Raw genomic sequence first — 21,513 nt, 5'->3', positions numbered from 1 at the left:
GTCATCGACCAAGCGCTCTACCACTGAGCTAAATCCCCAACCCCAACCAAGCATTTTTAATTAATAAGTCTCTGAATGGTTATTTATGAGCAGCTGCTGACACAGAGAGAAACTCCGCCTACATACGGCACCCAAATGTCTGGCACCTATATCCAAATAAAACTGAGAAAGCTTTAAAAAGGTTCTAAACATACAAGAGCGGAGCCAGACGCAGCTCTCTGCTAACCATCTTTCCTTGAGTTGGCTTGATGCCCACGGCAAACAGAAAGTAGTAAAGCCCATTGAAGAGGCAGCTTCCTTCGTGCTAGTGGCTAGCACGGTGCAGCTCTTCAAGAGGCTGTGCTACCAAACACTTAAATGGGTTTATGAGCAGCAGGCGTGGGCTACTCAGTGGCAGCATGGACCCAACAACTTCCCAGAGCTGGGGTGGTAAATGTGGCTCCCGCCAAAACCTCTGCCTACATTTACCTTTTTTCCTTTCTTTCTTTCTTTCTTTTTTTTTTTTTTTTGGAGGGGGCCATAAAGAATCTTAACTTACTGCCTCTGAGTACCCACACATATTGTTGTTGGGATTAAAGGCATGCCCAACTTACTGTATTTTATTTGATTCACAATATTTTATCGTTAGACTTTGGGATGGGTTGTCTCTTAGTATGTTTTCTAGCTGAATTGCATTGGATACTCTCTGTATGGCTTTGGGCTCTTGAGGCCAGTCATGCTTGTTATCTCTTTCTCAAGCTTTCCTCACTCTGGTTAATTTTGTCTGCTTTTAATACCAGCCACCAAAGGTTGAGGAGATGGCACAGTGGGTGAAGAAACTGGCTACCAAGCCTGACAATCTGAATCTAGTGCCTGGACCCACAAAAGTGGAAGGAAAGAACAGACTTCTGCAAGGTGTCCTCTGCCCACACACAAAATAAGCAAATAAGATAAGAACCATTTATTAAAACCATTCACAAAGAGAGGTGTTTGTAAATGTGAGGTGTGATTGTGGATAAGTGCATTTCCTCTCCAGATATAGATTGTCATTTGAGATCCCATGACTCCCACTGACCCCACTGGCCATCTTTGGTGCTAACAGTATTGTGCTACTTGGAGATGCAGTTTTATGATATAAGCGGGGGTGGGGGGGGGGGGGGGGGGGGGGGTGGGGAGTGAGTTTCGGGGAGGAAGTCTCATGGCAAGTTGGCATTACTATTCCAGGCTCCTTAGTTTGAATACCTTGCAGCAGAGCCAGGTCGCTGTCAAGTCCCCCTCCTCATCATTCAGACATTGAATCCAGAGTCTCTGCTGGGTACAGTGTGACAATGAACTTTGTCCACATAGAAATGTTGGTGTTTCCCTCATGTGCTCAGCAAGCACCCTCAGAATCCATTCCACACACGGCTGCACATACATTCCCACATGACATTCCAAAGCGGTTCTCGTCCTAGGCCTAGAACCTGTGAATGTCGCCCAAATGGTAAAGTGATCAAGGAGATTATCCTGGATCATCTGGTAGGGCCATCGTCATCACAGGGCTTTGTAGGGAGGGAAGGGGTCATGTTGGAAGACTGGTAGTGGCAGAAGCAGAGGGAGTCAGGTTGAGTTAAAGCTTGCTCATAGCCTGGCAGGAAGAATGAGCAGGAAGCCTCTGGCCCTCCCCTGCAAGCCTGCAGGAGGCCCTGCCTCTGCAGCCCAACCAGTCTTCTAACCTCCAAATGCCGGCCACGCTTGAGTTCTTTTCTGGGTTCCTGACCCATAGTTCAAAGCTAATGGAACAGATCTTATCACCTTCAGACATCTGTTCCTTCTGCATATGATCTTGTGATCTCTCCAAGGCAGTCATTGCATTGATTTTTGTAGCTCTGGAGGTGCTGAAGGATGGGGGAGGGGGGTTGCAGAGCATTGCACCTTACCCTGCAGGGTGATCTTCTCAGGAAGGTCATTATAAGAGCTACCTCTGCCAGTGAGCCCTTTGGATTTAAAGATGTGGATTTGTGGCATAATCACAGTCCCCCAGACATGGATTCGTGGCATAGTCACAGCCCCCCAGACCCATTTGTATCTGAACCCTCACCCTGACTTCCAGACAGGAGGCCCTAGAAGGCTATGAACTTAGCCTCTGTTGTTCATTGATAATGGCTGACCACTCCACTTCCTAGGAACTCATAGTTACTGCCTTCCTTCAAGACCCTCAAGGCTATCTTGTTTCTTTCCCTATCCTTATCCAGCCTTGTGAGAGGCTATCGCTTTATCCGTTGCCGAAGGGTCAGGTCTAGGGCTGCCAACATTCTATCCCCAGTGACTGCATCTTCACATCCAGGCCAGGGCCTGTGCCAGTTCCTTTATGTGGTATCCATAGCCCTGTACGCCATGGCATGCATTTCCTCTTGCTTCTCCAGAGGAAGTAACTAACATTAACACAGTGTGTCTTTATGTTCTGTAAGGCAGGATCCTAGATTCAGGGCTGCGTCCCTTTTGAAGACTCAGTGTGGAGAGTGTTACCTCACTTTTTCTGGAGGCTTCCTACTTTCTTGCTTCCAGACACACTTCATTTTCAAAGTCAATTAACAAAGTGTCTCTAGATACCCTCTTGTCCGGCCCCGTTGTCACATCTCCGTTTACTCCTCCCCTCTCTTTCTCTTAGGAAGATCTGTGTGATGACTGCGCCAGCCAGATAATCTAGGGTAACCTTACGTCTGCACAGTCCCTTTTACCATGTGTGGCTGTGATAAGCATGACCACAAGCTTACACAGACAGCCCATCCTCAAGGGAAATCGGGGCATGGAGGCAAAACTAAAGGGGAAGCCATTAAGGGATGCTGCTCACTGGCTTGCTCCCCATGGCTTGCTCCACCTGCTTTCTTATAGAACCCAGGACCACCAGCCCAGGATGGTACCACCCACAGTAGGGTAAATCCTCATACATCAATCGTCAATAAAGAAAATCCTCACAGGCCAATCTGACAAAGATATTTCCTCAGTCCCTTTTCTCCAGATTACCCTGGCTTCTGTCAATGACCAAAACAAACAAAAAGGAAAAAAAACAAAAAAATTAAAAACAAACAAACAAACATAAACTACCCAGCACAGCTATGTGCTGCAGGGTTTGCCCCAAGATCAGGGTACGATGACTTTATGTAATTTATTTAGATTTACTTATTTTTTGTGTTTGTTTTGCCTGCATTTATGTGTATGTGCCACTAGTGCCCTTGGAGGTCAGAAGAGGGCATCAGATCCCCTGGAACTGGAGTTTGAAATGGTTGTGAGCCACCTGTAGGTGCTGGGAACTGAACCCATGTCCTTTGTCAGAGCGTCATTTGTTCTTGACCATTGAGCCATGTCTCCAGTCCTTGGATGTGATGTTTTTAAAAGATGCCATTATTTTGTCTACCATACTCACATTCCAAAAGAACCCAGTTTTTCTGAGATAAGAAGAAAGGGCGTGTGGGGTGTTTCTGAACTCTTCAGCGCCACAGCAAAGGGCTCTTGGTGATGTTCTTGGAGTGTGCTTGAAGGGGGAGACTGCTCCAACCTAGCAGTGGAACCTCCAGCACAGCTTCAGCCCAGACCCCTCTCCCCGAGCTTCCAGAAGACTCCTGCAAGTGCCGCTGAGAGAAGCGGTTCTCCTCCGTGCGAATCGTCGGGTTGCAGTCAGGGAACTGTGATGGTAGACATTTAATAGTCTCTGGTTTTCTACACAACATCATGAGGAGATTGGGGAATCCTGTGAAGTAAGCAAGTGTTTAAAATAGGCAGCGTGTTAGGTAATAACGATGTTCCCTCCACCATAGGAAATGTTCAAGTAGTCACCTAGAATGGACCAAGGCAGCCACAGAGAGGACCATTCCCGGCAGAAGGAGGGCCAGCTAAGGAGAGAAGGAAATGCCACTGGCAGTTGAGACAAAAGAGCTTAGAATTTGTACAAGAAAGTTCTTTTTAACCTCTCAGAGCAGTAGGGTAACGATGATTATATTTCATCATATCTGAAGTGCATTTTTGCCCAGGGATAGTGGATATAGACAGTGTACGGTGGATAATGTCTCACCATGTGGCTCTGGCCTGGAACTCACTGTGTATACTGGAATGGCCTTGAACTCACAAAGGTCTGTCTGCACTTGCCTCCCAAGTGCTGAGAAGAACATTCTTTAACACACATAGATCTCTGCGTTTGAGGACAGCCAGGGCTGCACTGAGAAACTCTGTCTTGAAAAACCCCTTCCCCCCAAAAAAAGAAAAACCCCTTCCCCAAAAAAGACACATTATTATTTTATGAGCAACCAGAAAGAAAAAGTGCCGTCAATTAAACCAAAACTTAGTGTAGTGGGATAAGCTTCAGTTTTTATTTTATTTTGTTCTGAGACAGGATCTCACCATGGAACTCTGGCTGTCTTAGAACTCTCTGTGTAGACCATGCTCATTGAACTCCACTGCCTGGGCCTCCCAAGTGCTGGGATTGGAGTCATGCACTGCCAGGGCTGGCTTATATACTCTACTTTTTTATTAATTTTTTTATTTTGATTTTTCAAAACAGGGTTTCTCTGTGTAGCTTTGCGCCTTTCCTGGAACTCACTCTGTAGCCCAGGCTGGCCTCAAACTCACAGAGATCCACCTGGCTGTGCCTCCTGAGTGCTGGGATTAAAGGTGAGCGCCACCACTGCCTGGCTTGCTCTACTTTTTAAAATACTTAAGTGTGAAAAAAATTCTCTCAAAGAGTCCATGAAATGGTCAAAATGAATAGATAAAATGGACTTGTGTATTTTCTTTCATTTGATTGTTAATGTGTTTTGTTTGTTAATTTCAGAACCGTGGAAGATTTGAAAAATAATGAAAGCCAGTGGAAAGATTCCCCGCTGGCCACCAGACACCGAGAAATGCTGAAGCGCTGTAAAACTCAGCTTAAGGTTTGTACAGTTAATTGACATAATTGTGGACCAGCTTTGTAATAGTAATCTTTCCACCAGAATAAGCACCGTGATGATCCATTGTATGTCTCTATTTTTTCTTCATTGTTCTTTTCCCTCAAGGTAAAATAGGATAGTTTAAAGCTTGTTTATGACTGCATATTTCCGACACAGTTGTTTATACTCCAGTGGAGAATGTATACATGCTCATACTAATTCTTAGTAAAGGTTCTCATTTGCGGTGTGACTTCTCCACTCTTCCCCACCCCGCCACACACATGCTCCAGTACATGCAGCCACACATGGTCTCCGTGCTTGACAAAGCGCAGTCTGGTAATAGATCTCTCTCACTTACTCCATGTTCTTCATTTCTGATTGAAAATCATCTGTTACATAGAACCTAACTGTAGATGGAAATATCCCTGCTGACAAACTCAGCTAAACACAACACTGGCCGACTTGCACAGGAAGGCAGAGAAGCATGTGTGCACATTTTCTGTGCTTATGTTTGGATCATAAAGCTGAATGTTAGCTGCTCGTGCTAAGTGGCATGATAGAGAAAAGTATCTCTTCGATTTCTGTGACAAGCTAAGATTTCAAATTTTCATTTGCTAATAGACTGGACTTTGTTAAGATGCAGAATAGAGGGGCTGGAGAAGTGGCTCAGTGGTTAAGAGCACTGGCTGTTCTTCCAGAGGACCCGGGTTCACTTCCCAGCACCCACATGGCAGCTCACAACTGTCGGTAACTCCAGTTCCAGAGGATCTGACACCCTCACACCAATGCACATAAAATAAATTTAAATAAATTTTTGTTGTTGTTGTTTTTGTTTTTCAAGACAGGGTTTCTCTGTGTAGCTTTGCCCCTTTCCTGGAACTCACTTGGTAGCCCAGGCTGGCCTCGAACTCACAGAGATCCGCCTGCCTCTGCCTCCCAAGTGCTGGGATTAAAGGCGTGCGCCACCACCGCCCAGCAATAAATTATTTTTTAAAAAAAAAGATACAAAATAGAGATGGGCATAGTGGTTCCACCTGTAACCTACTTTGGAGCCCAGGACAAGGGGGTGGCTATGAGTTCAAGGCCAGCCTGGGCTACAGAGGGAGACTCTGTGTCCCCTTTCAGATCTGTAGCCCCCTTAATATTTATTCGGCAGTTGTGTTTCAAGGGATCTATAATAAGCTGTTTGAACCCCCATCATGTGTGTCTGTGTGTATCCTCTGAGGGATAGCAGCCTAGTGGGTAGACGTTTTGCTTCAGTGTAGCACGTAAGTAGTGGTGTTGAAATTCAGATACAGTTTGTCTGGCTTTTTTCCACTAATTTTCCTGACACCCAGAGGGCTTCCCTGTCAACCCCATCCCCCATCCAAGTTACTGGGAAATGGTATCAGTGACTAACCTCAGGCACTAACTGTGTGCTGTCCTCTGTGCTCAGTGGTTTGCATGGCATACCTACCTGTTTTTTTTAGGACCACAAAACCTGATCTTGACACAGTGATCAGTGTCCTGTCGCTGGTTAGAGAGGAACATCTAGAGACTTTAGAACCCAGGTGTCTTAGCTGCTGGCCCCTCTCCTGCCTAGTCATGCTGAGGGGCCTTGACTCCAGACTAATCTATGGGTGGGGGCACACCTACTTCCACAGAAACTGGTACGGTGCAAGGCCTGTGCTGACGCTGGCTTACTTGACGAGAGCTTCCTGAGAAGATGTCTGAATTTTTATGGTCTTCTCATTCAGCTGCTGCTCCGCATCCTGGACCCTGCATATCCCGAGTGAGTGTGTCTTCCCTCTGCCATGTCTCACTGCACCTGCTGTGTCGTCCTCATTGTTCTTCGGTCATAACTGCAGCCAAACCCTTACCCTCCGATTATATTTATATCACAGACTGTGAAGCTACATTATTATTTCCCCATGTGGTTCTTAATGGGTGGCATTTAAAAAACTTTGCTATAGCTTTGGATGGCTAGAAAAGCAGATCTCTAAATTAGAAGTACAGTGCTGGAGGTAACAGCCTACTGAGTCCTCCTGAGCACCACATCCAGGGGACCAGACTGACAGTCACACTGTTTCAGTTACAGCTGTCTCGTGTTCATTAGGACGCTCATGCGTCTCAGGCATTGATGGTGAGGTTTGGCCTGGGCCCCTAAAAGCGGAAAGGTTATATAAATATATGCGTGGCTTGTGGCTCATTTGAGTTGCTCAAAATGACCAAACATGAACTTTGGACTTCCTTCCCATTTTATCTACTACCACCTTAACTCCAGCAAGAAATCCAGATGAAGCAAACACTTGCCACACGGAGTGTGCCCGTCTCCCTCATCTGTTCTTACTTCCAAAGGTCACAGTTGTTTGCCTGTGTATATTTTACACAGTTGTGTTACACAGTAAGGGCTTCTCTTTCCAAAATGACGTATTTAGTCGTATAACACTCTGTGTAATCAACATGCCATGATTTCATTTTGTAAATTGTGCTTTTTTTCTCTACTACAGCGTAACACTGCCTTTAAATTCAGATGTCCCCAAGGTATTTGCAGCATTGCCTGAGTTTTATGTAGAAGACGTTGCTGAATTTTTATTTTTTATTGTACAGTAAGTACCTCACATGCCGTGTGTTCTACTTATACACTGTACATGGTGCTGTCAGCTGTGCTCCAACCTTCATTTAAGCCTGGGGTTGTGTGACTTTCTTTACCTGAATGCTGCTCAAAAATTGGAGAATTCAACCCTGTTCAGCAGCAGTCAATTGCAGTATAGAATCTCCAGGACAGAAGCAGGATGAGCAGTGTAGGGACAAGCTCTCTGTGAAACCTGAGCTGAGTGTTTGATAGTTGAGTGTGTTTCTGAGAAATGCCCCAGTGAACATCAAAAACCAGAAATAACACAGCTGTGTTTGAACTAAAAGAAAAAAAAAAGTATCCATTTGTAAAATTGGAGAAGGTGTAAAAAAGTATTTTCACCTTATCTAGTATTTGGGAGAGTTTCCTTTTTTGTTTGGATTTTTGTTTTTGTTTTCCTAAAATACTAATTTCAGGGTCTCAAGCTTTCACTGGCAGGACCTCAGTGGAAGGTCACCTGAGGTCTAGCATGTGAAAGGCCTGAATTTGATCCCCAGAACCACCAAAAGCAAATCAAAAAGAAATAAATAAAACCTTTCACTTTTTGCATTGGAGACATCACCATAACCTGGGAACAGTACTGGGTGGCAGAGGGATGGGTCTGAAGTCTGTTTGCAAAAGCAAAAGCAGGGGCTCAGAGGTTAAGAGCACCCACTGCTCTTCCAGAGGTCCTGATCTCAATTCCCAGCAACCACATGGTGGTTCACAGCCATCTATAATGAGATCTGGCCTACAGGCAGAACACTGTATCCATAATAAATAAATAAATAAATCTTTAAAAAAAAAAAAAAAAAGGCAAAAGCAGCATAGACTCCTTGCCCGGAGTGCGAATAGCAAGTATTTCCCAGTAACAACAAAAATGCAAAATTAAAGCAAGTTGAATTACTATCCTAAAAGCTGTCCCATCTGAGCACAGTGCCACACACATCTCAGTCCCTGGAAGCTCAGGCAGGAGGCTTGTGAGTTCCAGGCCAGCCAGCTCTACATGGTAGACTGTCCCTCAGACAACAAAAAAACAGAGAAACTGTTCTCAGGCAAGGCCCAGTCAGTAGTGATACATGGATTTTGAGTGGCAAGAAATTTAAAGGGTGATTAAAGGTTATAGTTTAGTTGCTGAGTAAATCCAGTATTAGAATTTAAGTAGCTTGAGTCGTTTATTCCAAACATGATAATATAGACACATTCTTGAAAATTTTTTATTTCTTAAAACAAATTTTATTTAAATTTTTAAAACATGAATGGCTGGGCTGTGGTGGCGCAAGCCTTTAACCAGCACTTGGGAGGCAGAGGCAGGTGGATCTCTGTGAGTTTGAGGCCAGCCTGATCTACAAAGCGAGATCCAGGAAAGATGCAAAGCTACACAGAGAAACCCTGTCTCAAAAAACCAAAACCAACCAAACAAACAAAAAACCAGCAACATGTATTTATTCCTGTGTATGCACGGGAACCTTGCATGCTATCAAGCTCCTCTCTCTGGGAATTGGTCCTCTCCTTCTGCTGTGTGGGCCCCCTGGAGACAGGACTCTGGTGTCCACACCAGTGTCAGCATCTTGCTGGCCCTGGAAGTTTCAGGTTAGACATTAACTCCATCAAAACACTTTTAAAGCTGGGCTTGGTCACTAATTCCTTAATCCCAGTACTTGGGAGGTAGAGGCCAAAGGTAACAAGTTCAAAGCCAGCCTAAGCCATATAGTCAACCTGAGGCCAGTTGGAGCTGTTTGAGACCCTGTCTTTTACCCAACCCGCCCTGGGTGGTGAAGACTTTTTTGTGAAGTCCACTCAAGCTTCCCTTTTTTTTTTTTTTTTTTTTTTTTTTTTTTTGAGGGTTTCTCTGTGTAGCTTTGCACCTTTCCTGGATCTCGCTTTGTAGACCAGGCTGGCCTCAAACTCACAGAGATCCACCTGCCTCTGCCTCCTGAGTGCTGGGATTAAAGGCGTATGCCACCACCGCCCAGTTCAAGCTTCCTTTCTAAAGCGTGGTTCGCACAGCATGCTGCAGCCAGCACACACATTTGGCTTTGCATCTGTGTTCCATTGTGCACTTGAACCACCCAAAAGATCTGGTACCTGCCCTCCCCGGCTGTACCCTGTCTCCCTCCTTTCCTTCCCATGGTTCCTGGCGGCTCACAGAGTGTCCTTTGCCTCTGTTCAGATACTCTCCTCAGGTGCTTTATGAGCCCTGTACTCAGGACATCGTGATGTTCCTCGTGGTGATGCTGTGCAACCAGAATTACATCCGGAATCCGTACCTGGTGGCCAAACTGGTGGAGGTTATGTTCATGACCAACCCTTCTGTCCAACCTCGAACTCAGAAGTTTTTTGAGATGATTGAGAACCATCCTCTCTCTACAAAATTGCTGGTACCTTCCCTCATGAAGTTCTATACAGGTAGGTTCCAAATGTGCCTTCTGGCAAGTAGCTATATAACAGACAAGGTTATTTCAGAGTGAACTTAAACCTAAACCTGTGACCTAAAATCCATAAATAGATAAATAATCCTTTCTTCTAGACTCCACATCCGCTTATGCAAATCACTTACCAGTCCAGTTCTGAGCATGTCTTCTCAGGCCTCTGAGAGAGAGATGACACTGGCCACCACGTGTGCTGGCTTCTGATGGTTTAGCAGACTCCATTTGTTGTTAGTAGTCCAAGTTGGCATTTTCATCTGAGTGAAATTACCTGGATCATTTGCCTTTGAATTTACAGCATTTGATATGTAACACCATCCTGTAATTGAGTTTTCAAAGTGTGAGTAAAACGGAGTTGGAAGTGACTGAACATGAAAAATGTGCTTCAAGGAGAGTCCTCTCTTCTGATCAGATTGTATTCCACTTTTGACTTTCTTTAAAAGTTGGCTTTTGAAGCCAGGCATGATGGCAGAGGCAGGTGCATCTCAGTGAGTTCACAGACAGTCTGGTCTACAGAGCGAGTTTCAGGACAACCAGGGCTACACAGAGAAACCCTGTTTCAAAAAAGCCAAATAAGACCAGGCGGTGGTGGTGCACGCCTTTAATCTCAGCACTCAGGAGGCAGAGCCAGGCAGATCTCTATGAGTTCGAGACCAGCCTGGTCTACAGAGTGAGATCCAGAACAGGCACCAAAACTACACAGAGAAACCCTGTCTCAAAAAACAAACAAACAAGGCAAAATAATAATAATAAAAAAATAAAATTTGGCTTTTGAACTGTTGGTTTGATCTGTCTGTCTCTTAACAAAGACACAAGAGTCAGTTCCCCAGTTTGTGTGTTTCCCAGGGTGTCCTTTCTTCCCATCTCCCATCAAATCTGGCACATTCTGGCCACTCTGTAGGCGCCTGGCACTTAGTAGACCCCACTGTGTTCTGCAGAAATAGAGTAGCTTACAGCACATGTCCTTGCTATTGATGGGGCGGCCTGTTTGAAGATGCCCAGTGTTCAGGGACAGGAGTTGCCCTCTGCCCATTTGGAACTCGTTTGCCTGCCATTCCCTTTATCACTGTTACATCTGTTAAGAGCTGCTTCTTAGCCTACTCAGGCGCTCTTAAGTATAAAGTAGGCACATAAACTGTCTTGGAGGTTTTGTTCACATCCTTTCTTTGGAGACAGTCCAGTGCACTGATGGGTAAAAGTCCCTTTTGGGAGTCTAAGTCCTTTGATCTCATAGCCATAGTCAGGGGTAGCTCAGGATATTTAGGTACAAATGATGCCTTGTGTGTATTCAGGACACTGCAGGTTGGAGGCCAGCCTGGTCTACATAATGAGTTCTAGTCCAGTCAGGGATACATAGTGAGACCCTGTCTCAGAAAGAAAAGTATAGAAAATGCCAAGAAATAAACATATTCCACAGGAGATATGTATTAATATTAAAAAGTAAATTTTTGTTAGATAGAATTAGTATTCAGTTAGTGGTCTGGGCATGTTACTATAGCTTCATGATAAATTGTGTGTGTGTGTGTGTGTGTGTGTGTGTGTGTGTGTGTGTGTGTGAGAGAGAGAGAGAGAGAGAGAGAGAGAGAGAGAGAGAGAGAGAGAGAGAGAACGAACTGTAGCACACATGAGAAGCATGTGGGTAGGTATTATTTGCTCTTTTCCTTTGTCTTGGAGCAGTATGCCCTCTGGCCTGAGCCCCTCCAGAGTCATGGATAGATGATACCTTCCCTAAAAATAGTTACCACTCATGGTCACTGTTCACTTGATCCACATAAATGTCAAAGAGATGGGTACTATAAATACCTCCATTTTACAAATGAAGAAACTTGAGCTTAGAAAGGTCAAGAAGCTTGCTGAAGGTTACTGGCTAGTGAGTGACAGATGCCCAGCAGCTGGATTCTAGCACAGGTGTGCCTGACTATTCTGCTTTTCTTCCATGGGCACAAGAGCTTTGACCCTCCAGGATGCCTCACATATTCCCCCATGGGTCTAGCCACCACCCTATCAAGATGTGCCCATTAGATCCTGCCCCTGAACAGGCTGCCTCTAAGATGGGACTTAGAGTTGTAGATAGATTGCTGGAGCCAGCACCTCTGAGGCCACAGAGCAGTATTTCACTTAAGAAGTACTTAAATGCAATCTTGTTTCAAAAAATAAAATTAGACATCAAAATAAGAGTTTTTGGTATGTCTCCTAACAGTCTTCCTTAAGAAAGAATTCTGAGGACAAGGGAGGCTGTAGATAGGGCTAGACTTACTTATTTCCAGGATTTTCCTTCCCCAGAGCTGACTGGCTGCACAAAGCCAGCAGTCAGTGTAGAGTCCATCACTAATTCAGCAAGTCTCTACGTTGGGACTACTGTGAGAGGACTTCACAATCCCTCATTGGGAGGAGTTGGAGACAAGCAGGTGTGGGAGAAGATGGTATACTTCAAGAAAGATGGTTGGGGAAGGTCTCTGAGGAAGTGATACAATCATGAGCATCGGTAGATCTCTGCCGCAGTGTGGCAGAAAAAGAAAGCAGGGAAATGAGTCTAGAAAGAAGTCAGCAAGAAGCCTTTCTCAAGCTGGGCATGGTAGCCCAAGCCTTTAATCCCAGACTCGGGAGGCAGAGGCAGATGGATCTCTGTGAATTCAAGGCCAGCCTTGTCTGCAGAGAAAGTTCCAGGACAGCCAGGGCTACATAGTGAGACCCTGTCTTGAAAAAAACAAAACAAAACCCTTGCTGAGAGAGGATGGGGTTCGTGAGGTTAGCAAGGGACAAGTCCATTTATGGATATTCAGAGCTAAGACTTGGGGATTAGAACCTGGGTAGGTGTTGTTGGTTGTTATTTGGCTTTTGGGTGGGTAGGGGTAGCGCCATCCAGCTTTTGAATAAATTATATACAAAAGTTTGTTTTTAATTATGAATGCCCGGCCTTAGCTTGGCTTAGTTTCTAGCCAGATTTCCTTAAATTAATCCGTCTATCTTTTGCCTCTGGGCTTTTCCCATTCTCTAACTTCTGTAAATCTTACTCTTATTCCATGGCTTGTTGTAGCAGGAATCTTAAACCTGCTACAGCTTGTCATGTAGCTGGGTGGCTGGCTCCTGGAGTCCTCCTCCTCTGGCTGCTCGATCTTTTCTCTTCCCAGTTTTCTCCTTCTATTTATTCTCTCTGCCTGCCAGCCCCGCCTGTCCTTTCTCCTGCCTTGCTATTGGCCAGTTTTTTATTAAACCATCAGATGTTTTACAGACATAATGACACAACTTCACAAAGTTAAACAAATCAAATATAAACAAAAATAACATTTTAAAATACACTACTACATGTAGGGATGATTTTGAGGAAGCATTAGGAGCAAATTAGAAAACAGATGTTGGGAGAGATGCTGCTGGTAGGCAGTGAGCTAACACTGGTGGCTTAGTTTGGGGTGTGTCTGGGATGCAGCCCAGAATGGGCGGCTTTAGATGATGACGGAGCTGTGCTGGCCTTCAGTTTCTGTCTTTGCAAGCTTTGCTTGAGTCACTGCTGACACCTTCCGTCACACATTGACATAATGAAATGGCACTCAGTTCATCCAGAGAAGGGTCGGCTTGATGAGTATACGGAAGTACTTTCAGGTCTTAGCGTGAGAGGAATGTCTTAGTCTTTTTCCTTTTCTTATTAAACAGCTGGTTTTTACCCCCAAACTGTAGACTTTGGGAAACACAGGAAATAGGAAGAAAGGCAGGGGTGGTGTTTAGAGTGGTTGTATGATTTGTACCAGGCTCTGGGTTCAACTCACAGCACTACAAAAGATGGCACCGAGCAGAATTAAAGTCCTGTATGTCGTCTATATGCTCAGAGTCTGTGTAACGTGTGTGTGGTATGGATAGAGGTCAGAGGACAAATTGCAGGTCCATTTCTATCCTTCCAGCATGTGGGTCCTGAGGCTTGAACTCGGGCTTTCAGCGATGGCAAGCGCTTCTTCTGACTGAACCGTCTTGCTGACGCTCAGTCACTTATAAAAAGCTCTCCTTATGCCCAAGCTATACATTTGGTTTCATAGTCTCTGGTTTTATCAGTGTTTGTAATACTGTCTAAGAGACAGTATTACAGGATTACTAACTTTTTTCTAGTCAAAAGCAGTATTTCTGTGCAGTGGCACAACAGTGGCCTAGCATCTCAAGGCCCTGGGTTCAGTCTCTAGTATTGTAAAAATACAAAAGGTGCAGTGTTTGGTGTGCTTGGCAATTGGTCTTTGTAAATACCTGTGAGCATTTTCTGAGCACAGTCAGACTGGTGGAAAGCGTACTGATTGCTGTGCTACAGGTTGCAGAAATTTTCAGGATGGGGTTGTTACATTTAAGACAGTCTCATGTACTCAGACTGGCATCCAAATTGCTATGTAGCAGAGGCTGTCCTTGGGCTCCTGATCTTCCTGCTTCTCAGTGCAGGGAATACAGGCATGTGCCACCACACCTGCTACTCGGTTATTTTCATTGAGATATTGTCACTGTTTATTCACCCCTAGCATGTGTAGTATGCCTGTTTTCCCAAATATTATTTTTTAATTTGTTTTTTCAAGACAGAGTTTCTCTGTGTATTTGCCCTAGAACTCGCTCTGTAGACCAGGCTGTACTCAAACTCACAGAGCTCCGTTCTTATTTAAGTTGTTCTGTTACCAATAAAGAGTCAGGAATCAAATTCCAGGTCTAAGCCTGATAGGTCAAAGAGTGTGTGGAGGAGCAGCCAGCGGAGCTCTCCACACTCCTGGCTTTCCGAGACAGGAAGTGTGAGTTCCTCCCTGCTCTTCCTCTGCGCCTTCTCTATCTGTCTTCCTGGCTTCTCTATGACTAATTCCAGTCAGCCAGTCACTGGCTTTGCCCCCTGATTCAAGGCTAATGTTATTAACACAGTCTCAGTGTCAAAGTGCTATCAAATATCCTGCCATAGAGATCCTCCTGCCTCTGTCCTCCAAGTGCTAGGATTAAAGGCATGTGCCACTACTGCCTGACCAGTCTTGTTTTTTAATGTCTACCAATATGCTATGCTAAAAAAGGTAGCTCATTTTAATTTCCCTTTTATGTCTTTGTTAAGCTGTAACTGTCTTTACCTGACAGTTTTTCTCCTTTTGAAACCTGCAGTGACTGTGGAACAGTCATGCTGATATTAGCCATTGGCATCACCAAGTTTAGTTTTCACCCGTCAGGTGCTGATGACCTGAGCCATGAGTGTGGGTAGTCACTGTGCATTTCTCTACTTTAGGATGGTCTTGGAAAATGTCTGATACAAAAGTGTTTAAAATAATAGGCATGTAATAGGTACATATACAATGTAGCCTATTGTTTTCTGCTCAGAGATACACATATGAACTGCTATGGAATTTCCTTAAACTAACAGCTTAAAATGGGCTGGAGATGTGATAAATGAGCTTTTATCATCATTAAGGTTAATATTGTCCCAAAGATGTTGGCTTTGTCTCATATTCTTGTAGATATTGTATCCATTGCAGACTTTTATCATGAAACTTTGGTCTTTAAAACCGGGTTATAGGGGGAGAGGTACACTTCAATCCCAGCACTCTGGGAGTCAAAGGGAAGTGAGTCTCTGTGACTTCCAGGATGTCCAGGGCTATATAGTATCACCCAGTCTTTTTTTTTGTTTGTTTTTTGAGACAGGGTTTCTCTGTGTAGCTTTGCACCTTTCCTGGATCTCGCTTTGTAGACCAGGCTGGCCTCGAACTCACAGAGATCCGCCTGCCTCTGCCTTCTGAGTGCTGGGATTAAAGGCGTGCACTGCCCCGGCTTTTTTTTTTTTTTTTTTTTTTTTTTTTCCCTTTGGCTTTTCGGTACCCAGTCTTTTAAGAAGAAGCCAGTTGCTGGGTGGTGGCGGCGCACACCTTTAATCCCAGCACTTAAGAGGCAGAGTCAGGTGGACTCTGTGAGTTCGAGGCCAGCCTGGTCTACAGTTTAGTTTACTCCAGGACAGTCAAGGCTACAAAGAGAAACCGGGTCTTGAAAAACTTTAATAAAGGGAAAGAGAGTGAAGTCATAATTTCTCTTTGCCTTCCACAGGAAGACATTTTACCAGCTTCGTGGTCCCTCCTGTCACTGTCTTTATGGGAACTGCATCTGGAAGGGCAGAAAGCACATCTGTCTGAGTCTCTTTTTGTCTTTCCTCCTTAGATGTCGAGCATACTGGAGCCACCAGCGAGTTCTATGACAAGTTCACAATTCGCTATCACATTAGCACTATTTTTAAAAGCCTTTGGCAAAACATAGCTCACCATGGCACCTTCATGGAGGAGTTCAAGTGAGTATTGGCCCCTGGTGGCACAGACTTCTCTCTGGAAAATCACACGCGGGAAACTGCTGAGAGCAGGTTCCTGTGGCTGTACCCTTGGTTTCAGCCTCCTGTAAGTAGCCAGGAGGAACTGCTTGATGTGTCACTTATCTAATTGCCTGCTTACTTAAAGTTGTCAATGCTAGGAGTGGCTTATGTGAGAGAATGCTCTGGATAAATGCTCACTCAAAGTGATTTTTGTGTTTTCTTTGTATTATATGCTATTAAATGAAGCTATCAGACTGACCCAGAAATGTTGAGGAAACAAGATTTAGAAACACTTAGGTTAAGGTGGCCACTTAATGTTCATTTGGTGTGCTTAGGTGCCAAGCCATATTAATAACTCTTCATTTGCCAGCTTAAGCCTGGCCAATAGTAATTCCTCTAAGTTATTTATGATAAGTACTTAAAGAAGAAAGATGAGTACAAACATTGAATGAAGCCTTGCATTATTCTTCAAAAGCAGCTTTGTTCCATCCGCGTAAGGTCTTTGGTCAAGTCTGTCTTGGGTAACTGAACTACCAGTTGACAGCACAGCAGCCTCACCACTTGCGGGGTTCTTCTTCAAGGAGGACTAAGTTAAGCTGCATTTGTGATCAGTTAGGCTCCAGACGGGCCCCCAGCTTGTGCTCCGTGGTCCTAATGTCCCCTCATTCCTGAGACTGAGGCTACCTGCTCTTGTTAAGAGGTAGGCCAGGCTATCCCAGCTCACCAGTAAGTCCCTTCATTACAGTGCAGTCTACAGGGTCTCCTTAGACCCCCAAGCTTTGGCTTCTGTGGAATGAATTCTTATCTTCCTTATTTGTCTGAGTGAATCTTCTTTGTGATAGGAATAACTTTTCAGTAGTTTCTTGCCTTCTGTGTTTGGGTAGTTCTTCATGGTGGCTGTGTCAAGCTCATTCACTTTCTGGCCTGGAAGAGTGTGTCGTCTACTTAAAAACACAGAGCAGTACGCCAATGCTGTGCTGAGCTATGAACCTCTCCAACAGGAGGAATTTCAGTGTTTGCTACTTTTCCACAGTGTAACTATATAAATTGTTGCCAAATATAAACTGCCAAGGAAATCAGCTCAGAACATTCTGGAGTATTTAGCAGTTGCTTCATCCCAGCCATACCAGGCTGGTCCAGCACGCCACTAGCATGAGCTTATCACAAGGAGCTAAAACGGATAGTAGGGCTAAAACTTGGTGACTCATGTCTGTTGTCCTATCTCTGTGATGCTGAGGCAGGAGAGTAGTTTGAGATCAGCCTGGGCTACGTAGACCCTTCTCAAAACAAAGCAAAACAACAAACAAAAAGAATAACAAAGTCTGAGGAGAGTTGATGTGGTATATGTGCCAAGAGCTGCAGTCTCACAGGTGACTTTCTCGGTGGCCAGCCCGCTGTGTGACCACACACTGTCATTGCCTTTCAGTTCCGGAAAGCAGTTCGTTCGCTATATCAACATGCTGATAAACGACACGACCTTTCTGCTGGATGAAAGTCTGGAGTCACTGAAGCGGATCCATGAAGTGCAGGAAGAGATGAAGAACAAGGAACAGTGGGACCAGTTGCCTCGGGTGAGGGTGGCCTGGTGCTGCCACAGCTCTGCGTTGTCTGCCTGGGGACTGCCGCCAGGGCCGCACCTGCAGGGCCGCCTGCGAGGCGGGATCTGACTTACTAGGGACTTACTACCTATAGGCTCTCCTGAAGCAACGTTTCAGCTTTGAGTCGGAGACGACTGCTTCTCTTTTTTCCTTTCTTTTTTCTTTCCTTTTTTTTTGGAGCTGAGGACCAAATCCAGGGCCTTGCACTTGCTAGGCAAGTGCTCTACCACTGAGCTTAGCTAAATCCCCAAACCTGAGGAAACAACTTCTTAAAGGTTTTTAGCTGAAGCTAAAAATTGGGGTGGAGGATGTGGCTCAGTGGTAGCGTGTTTGCATAGCTTTGCATTTGATCCCCAGTTCTCCCCTCCAGCCCCCTGGAAAAAAGTTCACTCTCTGCTGAGTTTCAGGCAAGAATATTCCTTAGTACTAAGACTGGCTGTCAGGCTTTTCCTCAAAGCCAGATTCTCATTGTCAAAAACAATCTGGTGTGAAGAACTAGAGAGATGGCTCATCTCTTAAGAGCACTTACTGCTCTTCCAGAAGACCCAGGTTCAGTTCCCAGCATCCTCATCAGGCAGTTCATAAACTGCCTTTAAGTCAGTTCAGACAGTCTGATGCCTTCTGGCCTCCTGAGACTCCTGTACACTGGTGATGCACATAAACTCTGGCACACACATATTCATGAAATAAAAACATCAATATATAATTTCAAGGGTGAATCTGGATTCTAAAACCACCAAAATATTTTTAAAATAAAATCTTAAATCCAAGAAATGAGAAGCCATTCCCAATGCATCATGGACACTTGCCCTGCATTTTAATTGAAAGGGCTACTTAGAGGAATGTTTAATTGTATATATTAAGCCTTACGATTTATGTGGTAGCCAGGAAGTAAATCTCTAGGCTTCTTTCTGCTGGGTGAATTGGGTTTGTTCATATGGCCTTTTGTAAACATCTGAGAAACTCCTAGGATTCTGTTGGAAATTTTTTTCTGTTGATCTTGGTTTTCACATTTGGTTACTATTAGAAAAAGGTCTAGTTGCCAGGTTTCTTGAGAAATTCATGCTGTACCAGTAACAATACACTGCCCTCTTCTGACACCTAGTAGGCCCTAACAACTCCTGGGAATGCCATAGCGGGGTTGGCTCAGAGTCAAAGTCACTTTCTACAGGGTTCTGCCCCTTTGAGAGACCTGTGGGGGCCTGAGCTCACAGTGACGGTGTTGATGTCCTGTTGTGGAGTCAAAAGCATCTTCACTGTAAGACACTGGAGGACATTTAAGGAAACCTCTCCCCCCCACCTCTCCCTCTTCCCTCCCTGCCTCCTTCCCTCCCTCCCTCAGTGGCATCTCACTAGTATGTGACCCTGGTTCTTGGTTGGCCTGGAACTCACAGAAATCCACTTGCCTCTGCCCTCTGATTGTTAGTATTAAAGGTATGTGCTACCATACCTCAGTTTAGGGAAGCTTTTCATCACAAGTATTCCTGCAGCTTTGATGAGAACTTCACGTTTTGTTCCTTCCAAAGGCTTCTACCTGGGCTCCATGATGCCTGGTGCCCCTGTATCCATGTCCTCACAGCCCTTACCTCAGATGCTGTTGAGATAAGCAGTTTCTCCACTGGGTCTGTGTGTCTTCTGCCCAGTGCTCCGTGTCCATTTCCAAACACTCTTCAGCTGTTTTGCTTCCATCCCTCTTGAGGAGGTAGACCCTGCTCAGGTCTGCTGCCCCATGCCTTCCTGGTGTGGCTCTAGGGGATTCTTGTAGCCCTAGCTTCCAGGCAGTCTCCAGACTGTTCAAAGCATGCTGAGGAACCAGACAAGGCAAAGCCAAAAGAGCCTTAACCCTTATGTCCAAGGTGGGCTGGGTCTGTGACCTGCAGGACAGACCCGGCCGTCAATGCACACAGTGTTCTAGTTCTTAGTATGTATCTAGTTCTTAGTATGTTAGAATATTTCCTATTCTGTCTGAACCCTGCCGAGGGCTGGCTGCTCTAGCAATTGTCCTGCACAGCCCCATTTCACTCTGCTTCCTCTGCAGAGCTTGTAAGCCCTCCCATGTTGTTTAGTGGAGACCAGCTAACCTCTTAGAAGTTGGGCTCTGGACCTAAAGCCCATTCTCTTTGTCCCAGTCAGTGTTTTCATTTGAGACAAGTACTATTGATTCTTCTCTTAATGGTTTTTTTTTTTTTTTTTAAGGCACAAATCGTCTCTAAGGTGTCTTTTCACAAACAACTTTTCTTTGACCCTTGACCCTGAGGTTGCTGGCTGCCTTCCACTTCCTCATCCCCCAGCCTTTGAGCAATGGTAGCTTCAGAGCTCAGTCCTCTGCTTCTTCTAAGCATTTTCCACCCCTGCCCCTGGATAGCATTTCTCTGTGGGGTACCAGCAGGATGCTGGAGCATATTGAAGCTCTGATGTCTGGTGTTGGAGCAATCTCTGTAACAAGAAACTGCCTGACAGTGTTCATTTAACACCTGTGACATCTCCCTGTTATTTCCTCTATCTTCATCATACCCTAACCTCCACCCCCCACACACCTACCCTCCATTCCTCACACAGCCAAATAGACTCCTGCACATTTGCTGAAGCCTCTACTTGACATCACTGCCAGGTGATCTCATCTTCTCCAGACTTTAAATATCTTTTAAATATCCGTCTTTTAAAGACTGCAAAATAGAGCTGTGCTGCTTAGAGCACTTCTGCCCACAGACCTCTGAGCAGCGTTGGCTTGCTTTGCCTTTGGGCTGTCCCACAACTGTCTTAATCCTACCCTCCATGTTGTCCTTTCAATCTGCTCTGTGAGTCATAATCAGTGACCATAATTAACAGCAGGTTCATTCCACCAGTTGCCAGGTTGTCCTTGGTTCTTCTGTGACTCCTCCCCATCTGAAGGTTGTCTTTTATCTCTGTGGTCTAAAGCTTTCATGGGTAGAGTACTTGCCCCACATGCATAAAGCTCTGGGTTCAAACCCTAGCGGCCTGTAAACTGAGTGTAGTTGTATACCCTGCAATTGCAGTATTCCGGGTATGGAGGCAGGAAGGTCGCCATTTTGTATTGTCCTCATTATTGTAGTGCAGTCTTGGGCCCCCAGCCTCCGCCCTTGCTAATGCTCACAGCAAAGGGGTGCTCCTGGACCCGCTTCTCACTCAGCTCCTGGAGCCTACAGGGCACACACTTCTACCCATATCTGCTCGCACCCTCACCTCCACTCACTCCACTCCTGCCCTGGCCTCTTTGCTGTTCCTCTTCACAATTGCTGTTCCCTCTAGTGCTTCCTATGGTGCTCTTCACCCAGACTTTTGTGACCCCAACATCACTCTTTCCCTAAATTCTCCCTAGTTCTTCACCGTCACTGTCAGCCTTTCTGAGTGTCTGGTCGATGGGTGTGTTAGGGGTTTTTTGTTTTTGTTTTGAGACAAGAGTTTCTCTGTGTAGCCCTGGCTGTCCTGAATCAAACTCTGTGGACCAGGTTGACCTCAAGGTCATAGAGATCAACCCAAAGCCGTGCACCGCTGCCGCCCCGTGGCTTGTTTTTATGTTTTTGGTTGTGAACCTAGCCTTTAACTTTAGATATTTTTAAAATGAAGATTTCCTCTGTGTGTGTGTGTCTGTGTCTGTGTCTGTGTGAGTGTCTGTGTGTGTATGTGTGTGTGTGTGTGTGTGTGTGTGTGTGTGGTGTGTATATGTGTGTGTCTATGTGGTGTGTGTGTATGTGTG

At 45.1% G+C, this 21,513-nt stretch overlaps 1 protein-coding gene across 2 annotated transcripts in view; it reads left to right on the top strand.

Annotated features, from left to right (window-relative positions):
* Ube4b (ubiquitination factor E4B) overlaps nucleotides 1-21,513 on the top strand; it is a 120,380-nt gene that overhangs the window by 86,693 nt on the left and 12,174 nt on the right. For both annotated transcript variants that reach the window (XM_036177538.1, XM_036177539.1), the window contains 6 exons: nucleotides 4,787-4,886; nucleotides 6,527-6,654; nucleotides 7,373-7,471; nucleotides 9,650-9,885; nucleotides 16,053-16,179; nucleotides 17,624-17,768. In XM_036177538.1, the coding sequence (XP_036033431.1) occupies nucleotides 4,787-4,886; nucleotides 6,527-6,654; nucleotides 7,373-7,471; nucleotides 9,650-9,885; nucleotides 16,053-16,179; nucleotides 17,624-17,768 (835 nt within the window). The remainder of the gene's footprint in view (nucleotides 1-4,786; nucleotides 4,887-6,526; nucleotides 6,655-7,372; nucleotides 7,472-9,649; nucleotides 9,886-16,052; nucleotides 16,180-17,623; nucleotides 17,769-21,513) is intronic.

Source organism: Onychomys torridus, chromosome 2 (genome assembly GCF_903995425.1).
Source record: "Onychomys torridus chromosome 2, mOncTor1.1, whole genome shotgun sequence".
Lineage (NCBI taxonomy): Eukaryota > Metazoa > Chordata > Mammalia > Rodentia > Cricetidae > Onychomys > Onychomys torridus.
Note: the sequence above shows the minus strand (reverse complement) of the source record. Positions and strands in the feature narration are given on the sequence as shown.